Consider the following 22928-nt stretch of genomic DNA (forward strand, 5'->3'; position numbering starts at 1 on the left):
TTCCTGAGCTGCTGCTCGAGTCCTAACAAGGACCAAAAGGTAGATGACATCACAGTTCTCAGGTCTTTACACGAGCTTCCTGTCCGTCATAGAATAGATTTTAAAATCCTGCTGTTGGTTTATAAGACCTGAATGTTTCGCAGCCTTTAACTGAAGCACTCTGACTCTTATTTTCTAGTCTTGTCTCTTATAAACCTTTTATATTATCGCCTACTTTCCTCTCTCAACTTGTTTTTAATGTATTTTAATGTAATTGTACGTCGCTACAAAGCACTTTGAGTTTCCTCGTGTCTGAATTGTGCTGTACAAAAAAACTTTGTTTGTCAAAGCACTTTGTAAACTCCAGGTGCTATATAAACAAAGTGTATCATTATTATTATTATTATTATTATTATTATTATTATTATTATTATTATTGTTGTTGTTGTTGTTGTTATTGTTATTGTTATGAGTGTAAATGGGGATGAAGCAGAAGGACTCAGACCTGCAGCTGTTAAAACCAGTGAGAGCTGACAGGAGCGTGTGTTATCTCCCATTGTTGTTACTGGGAACTGAAAGGTGGCCTTCCACACATAGTAATAGATTTTATTTGTACTCAGTTACATTCCACCACTTCACCGGGTGCGACACCCTGAAGCCACTGAGGCAGCAGAGAAAAGGCCGTGTCACCTGTCCTCCTCCTGCTCCTGCTCCTCCTGCTCCAAGTGCAACAGTGCGGCAGCTCCGGCAGCCAGCAGCCCAACATGGAGCCTGAGCAGCGGCAGGCTGAGGGCGGACGGACCGGTCCTGGTACCGTGACGGAGAACAGAGAAGACAACACAACAAACTGCTCCGCTCCTCTGCTGAGTTACATGGCGTGTGCGTGCGTGTGTGTGTGTGTGTGTGTGTGTGTGTGCCCACTTTCTCTCCATAGAGTTTCACTGAGTTTACATCCGGGTTTTTTCCCTAGGCAATGGGAGCCGCAGCACCGCCGTTCCTTAGGCAAAGTGAAATAAATTCGCCGCACCGACACAAAAAGTAGTCCGCTTTCCGAACACATTTTCTGCGCACGTCGCGTCGCTGATCGGTTCGATTTAACGAACTTTAACAACAACACGTACAAATATCAAACGCTTTGTCGCGGATAAACGAGCGTTAGCGGGACGGGGAAGTAGTTTTCGTCCCCCTTCCTCCAGCTCCGCGGCGCAGGGATCTGTGCTGTGCTGAGGCTGAGCTGAATGAGATTGAAGAAGAGTTCTTCTTGTTTTGTAGCTTCAGTTTCTCTGTTTTTACACAAATTTACTAAAACTAAATATAAAATACAGCAACACAATAAAGCTCAGCGGGACGGAGCCCGCCGGACTGGTTCTGGGCTGTTCTTCCATCGTGGATCGGCTTCTTATAGATATATATTTAATTAATCTAGAGGAGGACTGCTGCTGAGTAAGTGCACATTGGGCTTTTTAATTTCATAACTTTAATTTTCTCTGTTGTCAAACTTCACCTGTGTCCAGCTCTGTGCTGTGTCCGTGTGCTGGTCGCTGTGTGTGAGCAGGTGTGCGAGCTGCAGCCGGTGCTGGTCCGGTTCTGCTGTGTTCCTCTGTGTTTCTGTGTGTTTAGCTGGTGTGTTTCTTATTCTAGGAGTTGATATTCTGGAGGACAAGGGGCCGATATAACTTAGACCCACCAACGCCTGCTCGGTGTCATAATTTTGAAAGATGGCGTCTTCTGGGACCGTTCCCGGGCGGGCGGGTTCGTGTCCGCGGTGTGTTCGTCTCGCGGCGCCGCTAACGACCTTATTATTTATCTTTGATGTAAGTTATCAGCGTGGCTGCTCGCGTTAGCCACGGCGGCTAGCAGGAGGTTAGCATTAGCGGCTACAGCTAACGTGATCCACTTGTTCTCGGTAACATTTCACAGCCTCAGTCGGAGCAATGTCGGATGTGTGAGGGTCGGTTCGGATGATTTTTACTAACAGTGGAAAACACTTCGGTGCCGATGATCCAGTCGGACGTGATAGTTGGCCGTGTTGGGAGGACGAGCCGAGGCAGCTCGGGTGAATTTATAAGCAGAGCTCGAGCATCCAGACGGCCATAGCGGCTCAATAAGACGGTTATAAAACATTAATTTCAGCGCCGAAACAAAAACACTTTCCGGGCTCTGGACTCCGCAGCAGAAGCTCTCGAACTGAAAACCTCCATTTTAGCTCCATTAGTCGCTGTTTCGGGGCCTGTGCAGCGGCATGTGATGCTGGGGGAAGTTTATCCAGACAACTTCGTGTCCCACCCAGGGAGCAATTACTCCAATTAACCGGCGGCGGGTACATACTGCCGGGCCCCGGGTGCACAGGAGCACCGGGGGCTTCACGGCTGCCTGACGGTGGGTCGGTGCTGTTCGTCAGTGATGGAGGTCAGGCTCGTGATGTAACCGGACTGGACCTGTCGGTGTTTACACATGGCTGCAGTTTGATTCGGTTTCTCTGGTCAGGAAGTTCTTTGACCCAAAGTACTGCACTGAAGTACAACTTTGAGGTACTTATACTTTAACATTTCAGGGAAGATGTTGGACTTCTCACTGATTCACTGCAGTCACCTGTCAGGTGGAGTGATGAGAGATTAAAGGAGCAGTGTGTCGTTCAAATCAGAATATCAATATTTACCACATTAATGATATAATAACAAACTCAGAAAGGTGTTTTCTTTCCATCAGTGGATGAACCAGCTGTTCTCAGAGGAGCAGGAGGTCAAACACTGTTTGAAGCTAGAAAGGTGGCGGGGTCCGCCACACATAAACAAAGTAAAACAGCATAAACTGTGTTGTGTTAAGGTCAGTTTGTTTATTCAGTCATGAGAACAAAGAGAGTTTGTTTATTTAAATGAGCCAATGAGGATCTTTCTCTGCTCATTAACATTTCTTCAGACTGGGTCAGAGACTACATGCTAACCAGCTAGCCCCGGGCCCGGTGTCAGTACGTGTTCAGCACTTTTTAAATGATTGTTTAAAGCTGAAAGTATCCAATACTTTACCAGAAACAACAAAGTCCCCAATGATACAGTGGGTTTGTGCATCTTTGGCTTTCCTTCTCTCCCATTAATCATGCGACGCCCCCTCAGATGTACCTGGTGACCCGGTGCAGGGGCCCGGCCCGCAGGTGGGGAACCACCGGGCTGAACTCTAACTGTGTATAAAGTAGTTCAAAGTGTCTCCACCTGCAGCAGCTCCAGCCGTAACGTGCTGCTCTGACATTGATGCATCAGTATCAATAATCAGTGTTATAGAGAAACAGAGTTTTTACTGCACAGTACGTACTTTTACTGCATGAATACTGCTCTACTTTACTATATGAAGCTTACTTCTGTACGTTTAATACTAATACTGTAACTGCATTAAATAGATAATACTTGATGTACTTTTATTACTTTTAACTGCATGAAGCAAATTAAACTTCTGTACATTTACTATATTGCTTTAACTACATGAAGCTGATAATACTTATGTGCTATTCCCGCTGATACTTTAAGTACAAGAAGCTGGTACTTATGTACTTTGACTGCTGGAAAGTTGGTACCACTTTACTTTAATCCCCTCACTAATCCTCAGTATATAAACACGTAATAAATGCGTAGTAACAGACTGTAATGTAGTTATATGCAGTATTTGTCTTTGTTCACTAGAGCTCCTCCTGTGAACTGTGTTTGCTGTTAACAGATAATTGTCAATAAAGTAAAACAACTGTAATCATATAAAATATGTCTCCAAAGGAGACGTACAACCGCTGACAAATACTGTAAATTGTATCTGCTTAAAACTACACTAGAATAGTGTGTAACACATTATAACCATGTATTATAAAAGCTGAAGAGTCAAAGTGAAGCGTTAGCAGCAGCTGAACTACAGGAGAACAAGTTGGAAAAAAACACAGTGTAAAACCTCGAGCACGTGCACGACTAACGACTCGCGTTAAAGCAGAGAAGTAGAAATAGCAATCTACTCATTTGTTTTATTTAACCAGAAGTTAAAGTTAAAGCCGACACATCCTCATACCTAAAGGACCAAGAAGGCTAACTGTCAGCGACTCCACAACAACATGACTGTTGCAGCAAACCAGCGAAGTCTCCTGCTGTAATAGTTACTACCACCACTGGAGGGCGCCACCTAACAAGACGCGTCGGTATCGGTCGTAGGAAGCTGCTTTCACGTGAACTGCTTGTTGAACGCTCGACTATTTAGTCGTGTAGTTTTTGGTAGATTCAGCTTTTGGTAGTGATCTAATTTGAGGACCATATTATACTTAGAAAAAGACAAAATCATAATATTTATATTATATATAATCTTTTTATATTAAAATGAAGTAAAAGAATGAAGTTTCACAAAATGGGACTGCTCAGTTAAAGTACCACTTTTTTGCATTATGACTTCAGTACTTGAGTTAATGTACGACCTGCCTGATGAAAGCGAAGTAAAAAAATAAAAATAAAATGTGGCTGCTGCCAGCTGCTGTCATCAAAGATTGTTTATGAGGTACAAGAAGCCTCACTCTGTACAGTCAGAGCGGAGTGTTTTTGTAGTCCACACGACTGCAGCAGAGTGAGATGTCTCCTCTCAAGCTGATCGCTTCTTGTATCAATAATTAAAGGTGATCAGCTTTCTAGTTCTGAATCAGGACTTCAGCGTTTGGATCAAGTAACATGAAAATAATGTCAGATTTACACGACTAGAAAAATATGATCAACTATTGAGTGGCTGGTAAAATGTAAACATTCAGTAGCTGTTGGATATAAAAGTCATTTATGCAGCCTGGTGTCAGATATTTAATCAACACTGAGCTAAATATTCAGTATATTAAGGTTCAGACTTGCTGTCGGCGGTCACTCAGTGTTAAAGGACTCGATTGGGACGTCCCCACAGATAACAGTGTAAATAATAGGCTGTGTAAACTTCTGATAATAAGAAATACCTCCACATGAAGAGAGGCGGAGTATCTGAACACCACACGGTGCTAAAATGAAGTCTAATTAATTAACAAGAGAATTAACACATTGTGTACAACCAAGTTTTGTCTTAACAATACTTTGATTCAACTATAAATGAAGCAGCCACTGTTTGTTGTGTAAGGAAAGCCAATTATTTATGTTAATTGATGTGTTATGTTCTGGAGTCACTTGAGGATTAACAAGCGCTGCTGTATGTTTGATAGTAAATCAGTGTCAGTCAAGTTTAAAGAGGAGTCTCCTGGATCATATCTGTCATGGATGGATGTGTTAAGTTAAACACAAATGGACTTTGAAATTAGTTTGGTTTATTAGTAAATGTTAAGTGGAGCACGACTGATACTTGATTTTTTGGGCCGATACTGACATTAGGAAGCAAAATATTTTGATATCCATATATCGGCCGATAAACACACGTTTTCTTTACAGCGATCCCTTAGATGTGGTCATTAAACACTTTATTTTTAACAGTTAACTTTATTGTTTAAAATGACATCAGTGTACTGAAACTGACTGAGAGTCTGGAAATGTAATAACTCTCAAGTTATCCCAAACCCTTTTTAAGAAGAGTTTTCACATCAGCACATATCGGCCAACATATACGCCGATACTGATGTATCTAACCCTGAGGCCAGGATCGGTCAATTATATCAGCGTCAGCGTCACAAGGGATTCTTGTATGCTGTGTTTTGAAAGATGAATTTGTTTATTTATATCGAGAAAAGGACATTGAACCTTTTTACCCACTGATGGGCGTAAAGATGATGGATATTTGATATGTGTGTTTCTGATTGAACAGTTTTATCTATCAGTAAATATATTTAGTACTTTGAAGAAAAGGATGATTGTAACCAGTGAATAAGCGACAGTTTGAAGGCCAAACTTGTCAGAATTAATAAAAATATGTTTAGTGTAGTGCAGCCAGCAGTGATGTAACAGCGGGTCAAAACAAGCTCCAGATGACCCAGTGCTGTGTCGGTGTTAATGGTGGAATGGGACTCAGCACTTGTCCTTTACTTGAGTGTTTCTGTATTTATCCTCGTATGTTTCAGACACACAGAAGTACGAACAGTAAAGTTGTCTCTTGTATCAGAAGAATTAAAGGTCTCATTATGAAACATCAGGTCGGTGGTTTAAAGTCTGACTGCTTCATCTACAGTTTGCTAGTTATGACTTTGTTTAGGGTTTAGACTTTGTTCACATTTTAGGAGTTTATTATGCTTTGAAAGAAGCAAAGCACTAATATGTACAATACTAATGTCTCTATGTAGTTCTGCAGTTACATTTTAAGAGACAAATACGTTTCAGAGGCAAGTGTTGTAGTTTTTATGGAAGTGATCCTGAGCTGATGTACATGTAGAGGCATCATCACTGAGGCACATTGACTGTGGTTGAGGTGTTTCTATAGGTGGCATATTTAATATTAGATCGCCTTTATTGAACCCACGCAGGGACACTCAAGTGTCCGTAAAAGACAGTAGAGAAGTTATAATGTAGATTTAGTCTTTATAGAAAATAAACCAGGCTGTAGTGCACCGACTCAACAGGAACACCGTGAGTGAGTAAAACCATTGAGCTCAGTTTGATAGAAAAGACACATAATCAAACTTTTACAGGATTTTTATATCATTTCTGAATGTATAGAAAAGTCATGCTTTAATTAGCAGACAAATTAGGTATGAAGTAGAGCAACTAACAGTTATTCTGATTATTGATTTATCAGCTGATTATTCCCTGATTGTTTTGTCTGTATTAGTGAGAAATGCTTTGATTGGCTGAAGAGATTCAGTTTTTCTGCCTCGTCAGACAAAGAAAAGCATCAAACCTTCGCGTGTGAAGCTGGAACCAGAAAGTTCCTGACTAAAACAATAAATGAGTGAAAAATAGGTGCAGATTAATTTTCTGTCATCACATTTAATTTGTATTTCTCTTTCTCTGTTGTTGTTAGATTGTTAGTTTCTGCTTATTGTGTGCGCTCTTTGTGTTGTGCTGTTGCATTTTCCCAAATGATGTTAACTTATATTTGCTGTTGGGGCGTCGTTGTGTTAGCCTGATGGCTTCTTGGACTCTCTGACACAACTCTTATTTATTCATTATCTGGATTTCATTCAATCCAATGTGTTTGCAAATAAGATAAAATAAAACAGTCATTTTGTGTCCATTGATTAATTAATTGTTGCAGCTCTGATGTAAATATTTGTTAACAATGCTGTCCAGGAAAACTGAGGAGGCTCCTGAAGTTGAGTTCGAGGCTCAGATTATTTATCCATACTGCACTCGATCCTCATCGACCCACGCTGATTTTAAAAACACAGAAAACACATACATAAAAACCTGAGTAGAGCAGTAGAGGAGGAGAGTTGAGTATCACAGAAAGAAAACGTCTGATTTAGTTAATATTTTTGCATAAAAACACTTTTATAGAATCAGAATTTGTGTAAAAGAAATAAATGTGTGGTACAGAAGAGCTAAGATAAATTACAAATAAAAGAAGAATAAAGGTTTATTTGTAGTGTATTTGTAGTACTTTTTATAATTTTATAATTTCTTCTGACCGGCTCTGTGTGTAACAGTGTGTGTTTGTTGTGTTTTACAGGGCAGCGCTGAGGGGTGGAGTCCAGTCCCACAGCCAGGTGGTGAGTCCGTCACCTGACGTAGTCTCGTAATAACAATCAGAGAATTAAAAGTTACATGTAGCTTCAGTCATAGTGATCACTTCATGTAATCATCAAGCTACATTGAACCTGGTTTAGGTCGATAACAATAAAGTGTCAGATAAAACCTGTAAATAAACATCAGTTAAATCCACTTCTCCGTGTTCAAGTTTAATAATAATAATAATAAAGTTAAGTTATGTCAGCGTTTTTGATTTTACAGACATTTCCACCTGTCGGTAAAGACACAAATTAACTGTTTGGGTGAATAAATTCACAACTTTGTGTTTGAACTTCGTGACAGATACATGTACACTGTGTAAAGTCAGTAATAAGGAAATAATCCAGCAATATTGATGTAACCTGCAATAATTTTACATTTTGTTTATAAGACACATTCACATTTTATTAGATTTAAATGTTTCAGATGATAACAACATCACAGAGTTTTAATTTAAAGTAATAATACTGTTGATTAAGTAACAATACACATAGATCCGATAATGGTGTTAAATCAACACTGTCAGTAAAAAGTCAGTAATAATGGAGTAATTGAACAATAAAGAATTGAAATAACTCAAAACCCATTTTATTTAAGTGCTCATTCACCTGTTGGTACAAAACGTGGAACTTATTTAAATTGGTAATAAAAGTTACATATAATGTTTTTTACTTTTTTAAATTAAATAAAGACAAACTCAGTAACAATCTGCATCTTTTCACCTTTATTGTAATTAGTTTGTCCCACTTAATGTCACTTGTTTTAGTACAACAAACAACTAATGTAATAAATCAGAAATATTCACCTCATGCAACTTGTTTCAGGACAATAAGTAACTTTAAATGTGCTTTAATAATGGAGTTAAGCTACTTGTAACATATAGCGTTTGATAATGAATGATGACGTCATAATTATCAAAATCATTTCCAACCTGTTTAGTTTGTACAGCAACATTCACTGTTTACAGCTCTGCTGTAGGAATGAAGTCACATGGAAGAAGTCAAGTCTACAGTTTAATGATAGAGGCTGTGTTCAGGGAAGAGTCTGATTCAAATGTTTGTTTGTGGTTTGTTTTGTTTTCAGCGGCACTTTAATGCTTCAGTTGGATGGTTTTCCTACTGGAGACGGTGTTAAGGTAAAAGTTACTGATCACTGTGATGAATGTCGTGTGTTTACTCTTTACAACACTGAGGAAAACACACAGCTTGAGTCAGTTTAGACCAAAAGTTGATATGATGTTGTGTTTGTGATGATGCGGCGGTCAGACCTCCTGTGACCTTGTTTGACCTTGAGGGAAAGTATTTCTGTCAGCATCACACAGGAAGTCCTTCTACGGCTGTACCTTGTGTTGCTATGACAACAGCCGGGACCCCAGCCTGAGGATTTGTGTTGAACTGTGTGTGTGCGTGTGTGTGCGTGTGTGTGTGTGTGTGTGTGTGTGTGTGTGTGTGTGCAGGCTGATCGATCGGCTGGCAGACTGACTGGATCCATGATGGAATTACAGACGTTACAGGAGGCTCTGAAGGTGGAGATCCAGATCCATCAGGTACGCTTTGTTTCCAGGTTACTGGGTCAGTGGGTGAGGAGAGTTAGTCCGTTTAGGAAACACATAGTATAAAAAAAACAACTTTATTGTCACACCAGCGTGTTTCATAAAACACATGGAAGAAGAACCTTTAAATAAGACAAAAGGTTTAAATAAGACCAGCGATCATATACGAACACATTCAAATTAGATAAAGATAAAAACAAAACAAACAAGGAAATTCAATAAAAAGAAGGAGAGCAAGAGAAAACTACATAAATAACACGTGGACACGTTACTGCCTCCAGGAAATGAACTCACAGATAAAAACAGAATGTAAAATGTTTCTCTCTTTGTTTCTGAGAGAGTTGACGTTAGCTTCGCTTTGACTTCTTTGCCAATAAGAGAAGAAAATAAGAATGAAATCTGAAGTTTCATTAAAGCTCAGGTTTGTAGGTTAGTACCTCTGTTTTTGTACCTGTTTCTGATGGCAACACAAAAACTACTGAATGGTTTTCCACCATCTCAGATGGAGGACGAGTCTCAGCCCAGATCAGACCCCTTTAACTTTTGGTGTGGATCCAGATAAAAGGGACAGATCCAGGAATTTATTTCTCACCGTCTGTATCATTGTGAGATGGAGCCTTTTCCTGTTTAATTTCTCAGGGAATAATTCATGGATCTCGATGAAAAAAACAGAATTAAAACATTTCTGGAGGCAATAAGGCAAATTTAATCAGACAGAGATACGAAAGTAAAATACCAAATGAAAATTAAATAAAATACCAACAATAATATCAAACTAAAATGATGCTCCACTGTTGGCAACAATAAAGATGTGTTCATGTTGGATCCCATTAATCAGGCCAAGAGGACTGTGATGGTTACAGTCCTACAGATGGACCCTCCTGCTCTGACGACTCCTTCACACGTGTTACTTCTAGCTTTAGCTTTCAGATCATTTGCTGTATGTGTTAATGTGTTGAAGTTTGGTTGTAGTTCCTAGCTTTGGCCAGCAGGTGTCACTATGATCTGACTCTCATCTTCTTCTGCAGAAACTGGTTGCCCAGATGAAGCAGGACCCTCAGGTAAACCCAGCAGATGTTTGTGTGACTGAAATCATAGATGTATTAATGACTATACCTTCTCACGCACACTTCACATCAAAGGATCGTGTTCGTTACCTCAGCAGACAGTCTGATCCGAACGAGGCTCGGCTTTTTAAAGTTCTACATGAATCTGTTCTGGCGCCGACTAACTCACTCCTGTTTTCAGAACGCAGATCTGAAGAAGCAGCTCCACGAACTTCAAGCGAAGATCACAGCGCTCAGTGAAAAACAGGTGCGTTATTATTAACGCACACACACACACACACACACACACACAGCCACACACACACACACACACACACACAGAGCTGGTTTTCAAGGTGTTTCTCTTAATGAGGTGCTCAGCAGAGATTTGTCTGCAGCAGCTGAGGAAGGTGAAATGAGGAAATGGCTGGTTTAAAGGAAAGGCCCACATTTTTAACCCGTATACACATTCACACATCAGAGAGGTTATTGGTTGATGGGATCAATCGTCTGTCCATACTCACCACAGTTATCTTCTCAAAGTAAGTGATGGAGGAGAAGAAGCACAGTTCATCTGTCAGAGTCCAATCTCCTCTTGTGCTTTTCTTGTTTGCACTGCAGCTTAACTGGATATAAACTCTCACAGCAGAGGAATATATATATATATATATATATATATATATATATATATATATATATATATATAGCACTTTACACACCAGGGACGTGGAAAATACATGACATGAAAATGCAAAATACTCGCCTGAGAACATCAAAACTATTCACACAGGCAGCACTTCCAGTCCACGGATCCAATGTGAGTTAAAAGTTCTGTTTTTATGAAAGGAGTCTGGTGGGAGAGCACAGATTGATTAAACAGCTTCATAAATCCCAAATTGGGTCAGCTTTGCCATGTTGTCTTTATAGTTTTATGTCCTTTGACACATCACACAGGGTGAGGCCGGAGGTAAACGCTCAGCAGGAACACAGTTGTCATGATTTGTGTTGTGACTTCAGTTTTGCTCAACAATTTTGGTCGATGCCTTCATCAGTGGTGCGAGAGCTTAGAAAACACAGGATGTGTTTTTTTGCTGCGTAGTATTCACCTTCTGTGTGAAAGTACTTATGACAAAAACAACAGTTCAAAAGAAAGAATGACATGCAAATTAACCACATGACAAAATGCCCCCAGTGTGTCGTGGCCTTTACTGAAGGAAGTAAAACCAGACTGGGCAGATAAAATAAGAATAAGACCAAATGACATGAGGATGGAGACAGAAAAGACATTAATTAGTAAGATCAAATGAATAAGAATCAAAATTGATTGACTCTCCAGCAAGAAATATTAACAGTCACTTCATAAAGAGGTTCATGGGCTGCCGGTTCTGTAACGTGCAGGTCCTGTCACACCAACAGTCCCGAGGTGGCCCGTCAGACTCCAGAGGGGCCGTGCCACCGACTGATGATGCTTTAAATGTACTTATGGGCCTGTACTGCAGTGTAGCATTGTTTTAACCGAGCTCACCACAATGTTCAGTCCAGACAGAGTTTCACCACCAACACATGAACATGTTACTTCCTCCTCTCGTCTCTTTTATTTGCCTCTTCTCTTGTGTTTTTTTGTCTTTATTTAACTTCAGCGAGCTTCCTATTTTTATCTCGTCCCCACATTTTTTACACTGTTTGTTTTCATGTCTTGCAGTAACACACTGCTGTCTCCAGACAGGTGAAGAATCAGAGCGGCTGGTTGTAGAATAAGGATCAGTGCTTTTAAAGCTAATTGAGCAACACTAATGGGATTTATAAGGTGTAGAGAAGCGAGCGGATGTCTCTGAATGTTGTTTGAAAATTTGCTGAGAATACATGAAGCAGATTATCAGTAAATATAGAAAGCTGGGTTTGTATTTGTGCTCCTGGACTGCTTACATAACAATTCAAGGTGTTTTCAGACAATCACTGCAACCCTGAACACACTCACACTGCTCTGACTGTCAGGTCAGTCAGGTGATGGTAACATGCAAATGAGATGCAAGCAGGTGAATAATGGCTGAATGCCTTTATCACCGAGAAGGAAAATGACAATCACTTATAGTTTTGACGCGACAGTACTCGCTCCTGACTATCTTTTCACCAACGTACAGACATCATTGGATTGAATATGAAGCCAGAATGTGCAGTGTGAATGCTGAAATGCTCACGGCCCTTCACCGCCTCACCAGCACCACGTCCAGTGTTTGGACCTGAGCTCTCACCTCTTGGCCACTGAGCCAGAGAGCAACGTGTATGTGTCCGTCAGTAAATGTGTATAAAAGTTGAATAGCAGTCATAATGTACAGCAAAGAGTGACATAGTTTCCTCAGTATGGCTCTGTGGAAGTAACTAATTACAGCTTCTCAAATTACTGTAATTAAGTTGCTTTTTGGAGTGTTTGTACTTTTTTATAAGATCCCAAACTGATCTGAAAAGACGTTATTAAAGCCTTTTCTAAGCTGAAGTCTTCAGTGTAGCTGGACCGCACGTCTTTTCAGATCAGTTTGTGATCTCGGGGCTTCTGGAGGTTTGGATCACAGCAGTCGAGCTGCATGGAGACATCTGATGTTTAAATCATCTCCAGCTGCTTCAGCTGTTTTACTGTGAAGCTCCAGAAATGTTCTGTGGACTACGAGACTTCAGCTGACTTTATATCATCAGGAGGAGACGATGACTGAGCCTGACTTTATTCATCTGGAGGAGATGATGGCTGAGCCTGACTTTATATCATCAGGAGGAGACGATGACTGAGCCTGACTTTATTCATCTGGAGGAGATGATGGCTGAGCCTGACTTTATATAATCAGGAGGAGATGATGACTGAGCCTGACTTTATATCATCAGGAGGAGACGATGACTGAGCCTGACTTTATATAATCAGGAGGAGATGATGGCTGAGCCTGACTTTATATAATCAGGAGGAGATGATGACTGAGCCTGACTTTATATCATCAGGAGGAGATGATGACTGAGCCTGACTTTATATCATCAGGAGGAGACGATGACTGAGCCTGACTTTATTCATCTGGAGGAGACGATGGCTGAGCCTGACTTTATATAATCAGGAGGAGATGATGACTGAGCCTGACTTTATATCATCAGGAGGAGACGATGACTGAGCCTGACTTTATATAATCAGGAGGAGATGATGGCTGAGCCTGACTTTATATAATCAGGAGGAGATGATGACTGAGCCTGACTGTATATCATCAGGAGGAGATGATGACTGAGCCTGACTTTATATCATCAGGAGGAGACGATGGCTGAGCCTGACTTTATTCATCTGGAGGAGATGATGACTGAGCCTGACTTTATTCATCTGGAGGAGATGATGACTGAGCCTGACTTTATATCATCAGGAGGAGATGATGACTGAGCCTGACTGTATATCATCAGGAGGAGATGATGACTGAGCCTGACTTTATATCATCAGGAGGAGACGATGGCTGAGCCTGACTTTATTCATCTGGAGGAGATGATGACTGAGCCTGACTTTATTCATCTGGAGGAGATGATGACTGAGCCTGACTTTATATCATCAGGAGGAGATGATGACTGAGCCTGACTGTATATCATCAGGAGGAGATGATGACTGAGCCTGACTTTATATCATCAGGAGGAGATGATGACTGAGCCTGACTTTATATCATCAGGAGGAGACGATGACTGAGCCTGACTTTATTCATCTGGAGGAGATGATGGCTGAGCCTGACTTTATATAATCAGGAGGAGATGATGACTGAGCCTGACTTTATATCATCAGGAGGAGACGATGACTGAGCCTGACTTTATATAATCAGGAGGAGATGATGGCTGAGCCTGACTTTATATAATCAGGAGGAGATGATGACTGAGCCTGACTGTATATCATCAGGAGGAGATGATGACTGAGCCTGACTTTATATCATCAGGAGGAGACGATGGCTGAGCCTGACTTTATTCATCTGGAGGAGATGATGACTGAGCCTGACTTTATTCATCTGGAGGAGGAGATGACTGAGCCTGACTTTATATCATCAGGAGGAGATGATGACTGAGCCTGACTGTATATCATCAGGAGGAGATGATGACTGAGCCTGACTTTATATCATCAGGAGGAGACGATGGCTGAGCCTGACTTTATTCATCTGGAGGAGATGATGACTGAGCCTGACTTTATATCATCAGGAGGAGACGATGGCTGAGCCTGACTTTATATCATCAGGAGGAGACGATGGCTGAGTTGTACTGTCGGTGTCACCTGTCCTTTAGGAATATAAGAAAACGTTTTGGCAAATGAAACTTAAACTAACTGCACGGTGAGATGACGCCAAAGGCTATATAGAAAATGTTGTGGTTTTGGTGAACTGATCCTTTAAAACACCAGCTGATGAGAGCAGTCAGGGATTCAACAGCCTCATGCTGAGTGATAAAAGGTCCCTCAGCAGCAGATACAGTCGTGCACGTTATTAACTGCAGGCTGCAGGTCAAACTGCTCTCTGTAAGGGCCGACGGGGCACTTCTCAGTCTGGTTTCTCTTTATGATTTTGTGTCGCTGCATTAAGTTGCTGCTCGAGAGTCAAGTGTTGCTAAGCAACAGATGTGCTTTATCTTTTAGTCCTGAATTCATACGTCAGCGGCGGCTTTGTGTGTGTGTGACCCTCTGCTTCTGTACTCTACATTACAACGTGTACCGTGGTCCCGTTTCTTCTTCTGTTAATCTCTGCAGTCTCACCATGAGTTACTGTGGCAGCCAATCGGATCCGAGCAGGGAGTGTAGCAGGGCTGAGTGTTACAGCTGCAACAATTATTGATTATTGACCTTTACAAAGAGTCACTGATGAGTTTCTCCTGCTGTGGGTTTGTCACATGCTCAGGCCTGCGTTATGTTTGTCTTGTCACAGTGTGTGAGACCGCAGTTCTGCATGTCTGACAGTATAGATAGATATGTATAGATTGTCAGTGCTGCAGTGTATGGGCATGTGTTCATGTAGTAACATCAGAGACTGGACCAGCTGCAGCAGTACAGAGTGTCCTCTGCCTCCATCTATGTTTTATGTTTTATTCCTGCAACGAGGAAACTCAGTAAGCTGTTTTTTTGTTGACAGTACGGTGTCAGTCTGCTGATAGTCTATATTTTTCTTCTTGTCAATAAATCTCATATTTGCTAACAAGTACAGTGTGTATCACAGTCTGATATCTCTTCTTTCTCTGTGCCATAAAGCTGCATTAAAAACACATCAATGAGCCACACTGTTGTTCCTTCATCACCACCAACACACTGGAGTTTATTTACACGGCATGCTGCTGCCACAAATACTGACCAGAGCACCAAATGTGGATTCATCCAGCGCTGAAAATTGTCCCCGACAAATGAAAACAAAAATGAAGCTATATAACAGTATAACATTCAGTTAGCCGCAGCTATAAGCCTTTATGTTGTACATGTATTTGGAATAAAGATGGCCTCACTTCCTGTTGTTGATTCTGTTGAGCAGGAAGTCTCAATCTGTTTTGGTTACTGTAATATTTATATCATAATTGAATGTGAATACATAACAGGAGTGTTTGTTTGATGGGCTGGCAACCTGCCCAGTGCATGCTGGGATAGGTGTTACTTCACCCCCAGCCCACAGGATGAGCAGTTGAAATGTAGACACATGGATTTTAGTGTATGAGCTGTTAAAGATGTCTATTAACCGTAGAATGAGATGAAGATGTGATGCTGTTCACACCTGGTATCAACATCTGTCCTCAGTGATCTGATCACAGGTGGACAGCTCTATGTACAGGTGTGAATGAGACACATTGAGGACGCATTTCAGATCCGGTCATGTAGACCACATGGGGGCGCCGTGAACGCACTGTCTGTTTCAACTGAGCCAACCGACGAACCAGTAACCACAACATCACCAGACTCCCTTAACAAATGTAGTGATTTTAAGAGTTGTTTCAAGAAGAGAAACGTTGTGAAACTCAAACATTGTCTCCTTGTTGTAAATTCAGCATTAAATGAAAACAGTAAGTTGTTTGTTTCCTTGTAAAAAGTGTCAGTTTGTGGCAGCATGGCTGTACCAGCCTGTCTGCTTCTGTGTCTCAAGTGCTAAAGTCTCACCTGCCAACATTTAGCAGCTGTTTGAACACACTGTTTACACTGATTTCACCATTTACACTCAATTTATGAAAGAAGAAACATTTTATTGATCTAAACATGTCACATTTTACAAACACACTGAACAGTAACCAGTATAGGCGACTTCTTTGTCCCCAGACTCCCTTAAAAAAAAGAAAAAGAAACAAGTTTGAGAGTTTAAATACAAAGTGATGCAGAAATCCTGCTGCTGCTGTGAACATTTACTCTTAGTCGATCTTTATTTAACCTCTTCTCTCCTCTGCTCCTGCAGAAAAAGGTGGTGGAGCAGCTGAGGAAGGAGCTGTTGGTGAAGCAGGAGCCGGAGGCAAAGCTGCAGCTGCACGTCCAAACTCCTCCAGTAGGTGGCGACATCAAGCCGGCCAACCTGCTGCAAAGCCAGCAGATACCTGGAGGACTGCAGCAGGTAGGACACACACACACACACACACACACACACACACACACACACACACACACACACACTCTCTCTCTCTTTGAATGTAAATTCAATATTACGCAGCAGTGAACTATTTGAGTAACTTGAATATTTCTTGAATGTAAAAAGACTTAAACAACCTGCGCCATGAGAAGAGGCCAGTTTGTGACGCTGTACTGACTTGCTGTTTACATACGGGCTTTCATTAGACTGGATCGCACTACAGATGTTTCCTGGCAACCGATTTGCACATTACCCAAGTCTTTACTAGCTGAGACATTCCTCAGTTTAAATGGTTGATAATCCAGTTCGAAATCACTAGAACTGAAACGAAAAGAAAGAAAATTTATTAATTTTCCTAATGTGATGCACTGATTTCAGAGTTACTTCACAGTTGGACCTGCCCGTTCCAAATTTGGCAGATTTCGATTTGTTTTCTTTCAAAGAACTGTAATTAACAGCATACATTAACATTTTTGTATCCTTTCTTTAATGGAAAATGTAATTGTATGTTCATAATAAAACGTGTGATGCAACAAGCTCACAGCCGTGTTTAGGTCAGAAGAGTAGAAGCGGGTTTGACGATAGTAAGTCACAACTTACAATAGTTTGTTCTGCATCACCTCAGTGTGCGGGACTCTGTCAGTCTCATGGGGTAAATTCTCCCTCAACAGACCCTGACAGTCACGCCGGTTCTCACCACGAAGACTCTACCTCTGGTGCTGAAAGCTGCCGCCACACCCGCCCTGCCCGGCTCTGTCCTGCCACAACGCCCGCCCACTGTCGCTATGGTAACCACAGCTATCACCAAACCTGACTCGCAGAACGCCCCCATCAACCTGCAGGTGGCCAGCAAGCTGACCAATCAGAGCTCGGAGCCTGTTCGACTGGTAACCAAGAACGCCATGGTGGTAAGACCCTCTGTTTCTGGCTGCTGTTCATCATCAGCGCCTTCCTCTAATCTGACTTATTGTACAGTATGTGTTGTCATCTATAGAGCTGAGGAGAGTTACTGAGTGTAGTCAAGCATTTTGACATCTGTCTGTTGACCTGTGGGTTTTTAAACTGCCTCCAGGGGGTTTTAGAGACTTGAAAGGTGTCCCGACTCTAAGTGAAAGATGTTTCTCTAATCAAGTGCTTGAGCAGGCTGTGGCGTGAGTGGTGGCCTTTTAGCAGCTGAGCTAACAGCACCAGTAGTCAAACAACAGATGAGGACTGGTAAAGATCTCGTCAATATATAGAATAAAGAAAGAAATAAAGAAATAAGAATCACAGCGAAATTCATCCGCAATTCCTTGAGAAATAAAAGGAAAGATTGATGACTCGTAGATTATGTAACACAGCTACAGTATATATCAGCAGACATGTCGGTTAAATATCAGCAGACATGTCAGTCAGTTAAATATCAGCAGACATGTCAGTTAAATATCAGCAGACATGTCGGTTAAATATCAGCAGACATGTCAGTCAGTTAAATATCAGCAGACATGTCGGTTAAATATCAGCAGACATGTAGATGTAACGGCAGCAGACATGTAGATGTAACGGCAGCAGACATGTCGGTGTAACGGCAGCAGACATGTAGATGTAACGGCAGCAGACATGTCGGTGTAACGGCAGCAGACATGTCGGTGTAACGGCAGCAGACATGTCGGTGTAACGGCAGCAGACATGTCGGTGTAACGGCAGCAGACATGTCGGTGTAACGGCAGCAGACATGTAGATGTAACGGCAGCAGACATGTAGATGTAACGGCAGCAGACATGTCGGTGTAACGGCAGCAGACATGTCGGTGTAACGGCAGCAGACATGTCGGTGTAACGGCAGCAGACATGTAGATGTAACGGCAGCAGACATGTAGATGTAACGGCAGCAGACATGTAGATGTAACGGCAGCAGACATGTCGGTGTAACGGCAGCAGACATGTCGGTGTAACGGCAGCAGACATGTAGATGTAACGGCAGCAGACATGTAGATGTAACGGCAGCAGACATGTAGATGTAACGGCAGCAGACATGTAGATGTAACAGCAGTAGACATGTCGGTGTAACGGCAGCAGACATGTAGATGTAACGGCAGCAGACATGTAGATGTAACGGCAGCAGACATGTAGATGTAACGGCAGCAGACATGTAGATGTAACAGCAGTAGACATGTCGGTGTAACGGCAGCAGACATGTAGATGTAACGGCAGCAGACATGTAGATGTAACGGCAGCAGACATGTAGATGTAACGGCAGTAGACATGTCGGTGTAACGGCAGCAGACATGTAGATGTAACGGCAGCAGACATGTCGGTGTAACGGCAGCAGACATGTCGGTGTAACAGCAGCACAGATCCACATCTGCTGTGGTTTTGTCTCAGGTGCAGGCCACCACCACCACCGCCCAGCCAATCAAAGTTCCTCAGTTTGTCCCTCCTCCTAGACTGACGCCTCGTCCCACCTTTCAGCCACAGGTGCGTCCCTGTAAGACCCGCCTCCAAACCCTAACCCCCTCAGACCAGTATGTGTGGCCCACATGAGGTGACTCGCTCACTCTCCAGCAAAGGGCAGGAGTGCACCAAAGCAAACACTCATGCCTTGCTCCGTGGCACTAAAACATTGTTTGCTCTGTGCTGCCTCTACTCATCTCTTCTCCTCTTGTTGTGCTTCTTTAATTTTCCGACTGACCTGTGAACGGGTTGTTCTCAAAGTTTCCTGCCTGTGAATGTGTGTGTGTGCGTGCGTGTGTGTGTGTGTGTGTGTGTGTGTTTACCTTTTGTGGTGAGAGCTTGTTTTCCTGCAGCTTCTTGGTATTTTGTGTTCCTGGCTGTTGGTGTGTTTTAACCCTTTGAATGACATGTTGCTGGTGTTTACCTGTGCTGAGTAATGCCACTGAGAGCTCTGGCTGGTTCATAGTAGGAGTACTATTAGCTGTATTGGCAGTTGGTGGTAGCATGCAGCAGCATTAGCAATACTGTTAGTAGTATTTGTAGACATGATAGTGGTAGCAGTCAGAGTTTTTTTGTTATTTTATTTCTTGTATGTGTCCATCCATAAAGAAAATCCTGTCTCGGTCAGGCTGTATATTTGTCCGAGAGAACACAGTAATAACGATATCAATGGGGTATAGCCCTCCTGGTGTGGCCAGTCGGACCTTATATTGGAAGAAATTTGTCCAACTGTAAACGGCGAAACACAAATAAATGTTTGATCCCATTTGAATTCAATTTAAACGATAATAATACATATGTTTTCATATGTTTTTCTCATGGTGGTCCACTGGAAGGCTGACTTAGCCTCTCTGTTAAATCAAGGCCACTCCAAGTCTATTACAGTTTCAGCCATCACAGTGATTGTAATTGCAATAGCAGCAGGAGAAAATTAGCTGAACAATCAACAGTAGAAGTGGTGCTAGCTTAAAGTAGCAGTAGCTGTCTCAATGGGTCAGCCTGGTATTCAGCCTAGGACGTCTAAGCTGGACTTTGACAAAACTGTTTGTGGAAACAAAGAGTGAAGAGAGCTCCTCTGAGTGCTGATAACAAGCTGACCGAAGCACTGTTCCTGACACCAGCTGATCAGTTATCACCCGCCAGCATCACTCCAGCTGAGGCCACGTTATCAACAACATGTTTGTACAGGCAGAGGGATTGGAGGGGAAGTCTGTGGATGCAGCTTCGTCAGCAGCTGATTGAGAAAGCAACACAAATATTAATAATATCAGCATGTAAGCTAAACGGCTGCCTCTGCCTTTTATAGAAGACTTTTTCTGTCATATAGTGGTTTTCACTTTGAAATCAACCAATAATGTTAAATATCTCTTCAACTTTATAAATGGAAACGCCGACGGTGTCATCATCGAGGTTGTGTGAGAACCATGAGCATCATGCACTATATCTCCATCAGTTGTAGTATTTGTACTGGAGTTGGATAGAAGCAGAAGTACTTGCAGTATCAGAGTCGGTAGCAGTGGTAGTATCAGAATCTGTAGGACTAGTTTTAGAGCAGTCAAAGCTCCACAGTGGCGTCACCCAGCAGTGTCGGGTCATTTTGGTGCTGTTTTCTGATTGGCTGTCTGTTGTCACCAGGTCAGGCCAAAACCGGCCACGCCCACCAACGTCCCCATCGCCCCGGCCCCTCCCCCGCCCATGATGGCGGCCCCCCAGCTGCTCCAGAGGCCCGTCATGTTGGCAACCAAGCTGTCGTCCTCGCTGCCCTCAGCGGCTCCCATTCACCAGGTCCGCATCGTTAACGGACAGCCCTGCAGTAAGACCGGCTCCACCCCGCTGACAGGCATCGTCATAACCACGCCGGTCTCTGCTACCCCCACCCGCCTCGCCAGCCCCGCCCAGGCACCCAACCCCACCGCTATCACCACACCTATTATTACCCAGCCAATCCAGATCAGCAGCCTGACCACTGAGCCCAAGGTAAGAGGGCCACCTGAATGGAAGTTGCTTTGGACAGAAGTCTCTTCTACACTGAGTAATGTTTTCTTTTGAACTTGTATTAAAATACAGCTGTTCAGTCACTGCAGCTAAACTGACAAACTTCAATATCAACGCTTGATTTTTTAAAGACATATCAAAGACTTTATCTGGGCGCTCGTCTGGGATGCACAGTTTCAGCTCAATCAAGTTTAAAGACTAAGAGCATCCATGAATTTTTATTTTTTTTCTTAACATGCTAGAATAATAAAAATCCTCTTTTAGAGGAATTTAAAGATATATTACTCAGGAATTCTGCATTCAAATAACTAGACTTTCGGTATGTTTTTGTGAGTCGTGTTCTTACATTATCTCAATTATATCCAACAATGTTTAAAAGAGAAATCCATAAGTTTACTCAAGGTGACAGTGCTTTTCTTTAGGCTGCCTGACATTACTTCTGGAATAGGGAAGTCGACGTACTAGACTAAACTTTAAGTGCCACGTCAGATAGATTTCCATCAGCAGTGGTGGCTCAGGATCAAACAGTCATATTACTTGACTGTACATTAGCCATAAGCTAACATTAGCAGGCAGCGGCACACACTGACGGTGTGTCTGTGTTTCGCTCAGAGAGACCCTAGTAGCAGAAGTTACATATTGTAGTTTTCACCTTGATAAATGTCAGGCGTTCATATTGGATTTTGTGGGTAAAACGAGTTGTTATTGGATGATTTGTCTGTGATTGAATCTTGCGCTTACAGCTGCTGTTGTCTCCTCCTTCTCCTCCTCTCTCCTCCCAGCAGACTGTTAAATCAGGAGGTGGAGCAGAGCTGAAGGCCGTTGTCAGCCTCCCCTCTTCCTCCACTCCTCCCTTGTCTCCTCCTCCCAGACCCAAGAAAGAGGAGAACCCAGAGGTACGGCAGAGAGATGACTGACCATGGTGATGGCTTCAGTGTCACTAACAGGTTCTGATGATAAAACTGTTTTCTTCTTCTAGAAACTGGCCTTCATGGTGTCATTGGGCCTCGTAACACACGACCACTTGGAAGGTAAGTGATTAAATAAGTGGAAGATCCTCGAGGTTCCTCCGTCTACGTCCTGAGGCTGCAGCCATTAAGGTTTCTGCATTAAAACTCAGATGTTTTGATTGCAGAAATTCAGAGCAAAAGACAGGAGAGGAAGAGGAGAACAACGGCCAACCCGGTGTACAGCGGCGCTGTGTTTGAACCCGAGGTACAAACACCAACAGCATGAGTTTTCAAACCGACATTTTCCAAAAGTGTTCAAAAAGATGAATCAAAAGATTAGAAATTGTTATAGCAAAACATACATAAAATATATTTTTAATCTTTTACCTCATCAGCTTCATTCAGCTTCACTTTCTGTCAACATATTCTTAACAGAAAACTAAATTGTCCAATTTTGATCATTTAATTGAAAATTCGTTCAATTTGATGTCCAACAATGGGACGGACACCTTAACGACACAGTATGTTTAGATTGTCATCCATTTAATCACGTTAAATGTTTGTTTTCCAGCTCTCACATCGTGTTTGTCAGGTGAACTAAAGGTTTTTAGGAGGAAACAATCAAATCTAACACAGTATAACTGATGTGTTGTTTTTTACTTTTGTTTCAGAGGAAAAAGAGTGCAGTGAGTTACCTGAACAGCCCTTTGCACCAGGGGACCAGGAAGAGAGGTCCGTATGAAATAA

General features: G+C 42.2%; 1 protein-coding gene across 4 annotated transcripts in view; it reads left to right on the forward strand.

Annotated features, from left to right (window-relative positions):
• The first annotated feature begins 1331 nt into the window (after positions 1-1331).
• Positions 1332-22928, forward strand: part of phf21ab (PHD finger protein 21Ab) — a 36145-nt gene continuing 14548 nt past the window's right edge. For 3 of the 4 annotated variants that reach the window (XM_084363579.1, XM_084363580.1, XM_084363577.1), the window contains exons 1-14: positions 1332-1422; positions 7567-7606; positions 8709-8760; positions 9082-9171; positions 10206-10238; positions 10426-10491; positions 16637-16789; positions 17476-17712; positions 19168-19260; positions 20872-21213; positions 22014-22127; positions 22211-22262; positions 22367-22446; positions 22853-22913. In XM_084363579.1, coding sequence (XP_084219705.1) covers positions 8719-8760; positions 9082-9171; positions 10206-10238; positions 10426-10491; positions 16637-16789; positions 17476-17712; positions 19168-19260; positions 20872-21213; positions 22014-22127; positions 22211-22262; positions 22367-22446; positions 22853-22913 — 1363 coding nt within the window. In that variant the 5' untranslated portion in view covers positions 1332-1422; positions 7567-7606; positions 8709-8718. The remainder of the gene's footprint in view (positions 1423-7566; positions 7607-8708; positions 8761-9081; positions 9172-10205; positions 10239-10425; positions 10492-16636; positions 16790-17475; positions 17713-19167; positions 19261-20871; positions 21214-22013; positions 22128-22210; positions 22263-22366; positions 22447-22852; positions 22914-22928) is intronic. The other variant, XM_084363578.1, reaches the window with a different exon arrangement.

Source organism: Pagrus pagrus (assembly GCF_965226575.1).
Source record: "Pagrus pagrus genome assembly, chromosome: 10".
Classification (NCBI taxonomy): Eukaryota; Metazoa; Chordata; class Actinopteri; order Spariformes; family Sparidae; genus Pagrus; species Pagrus pagrus.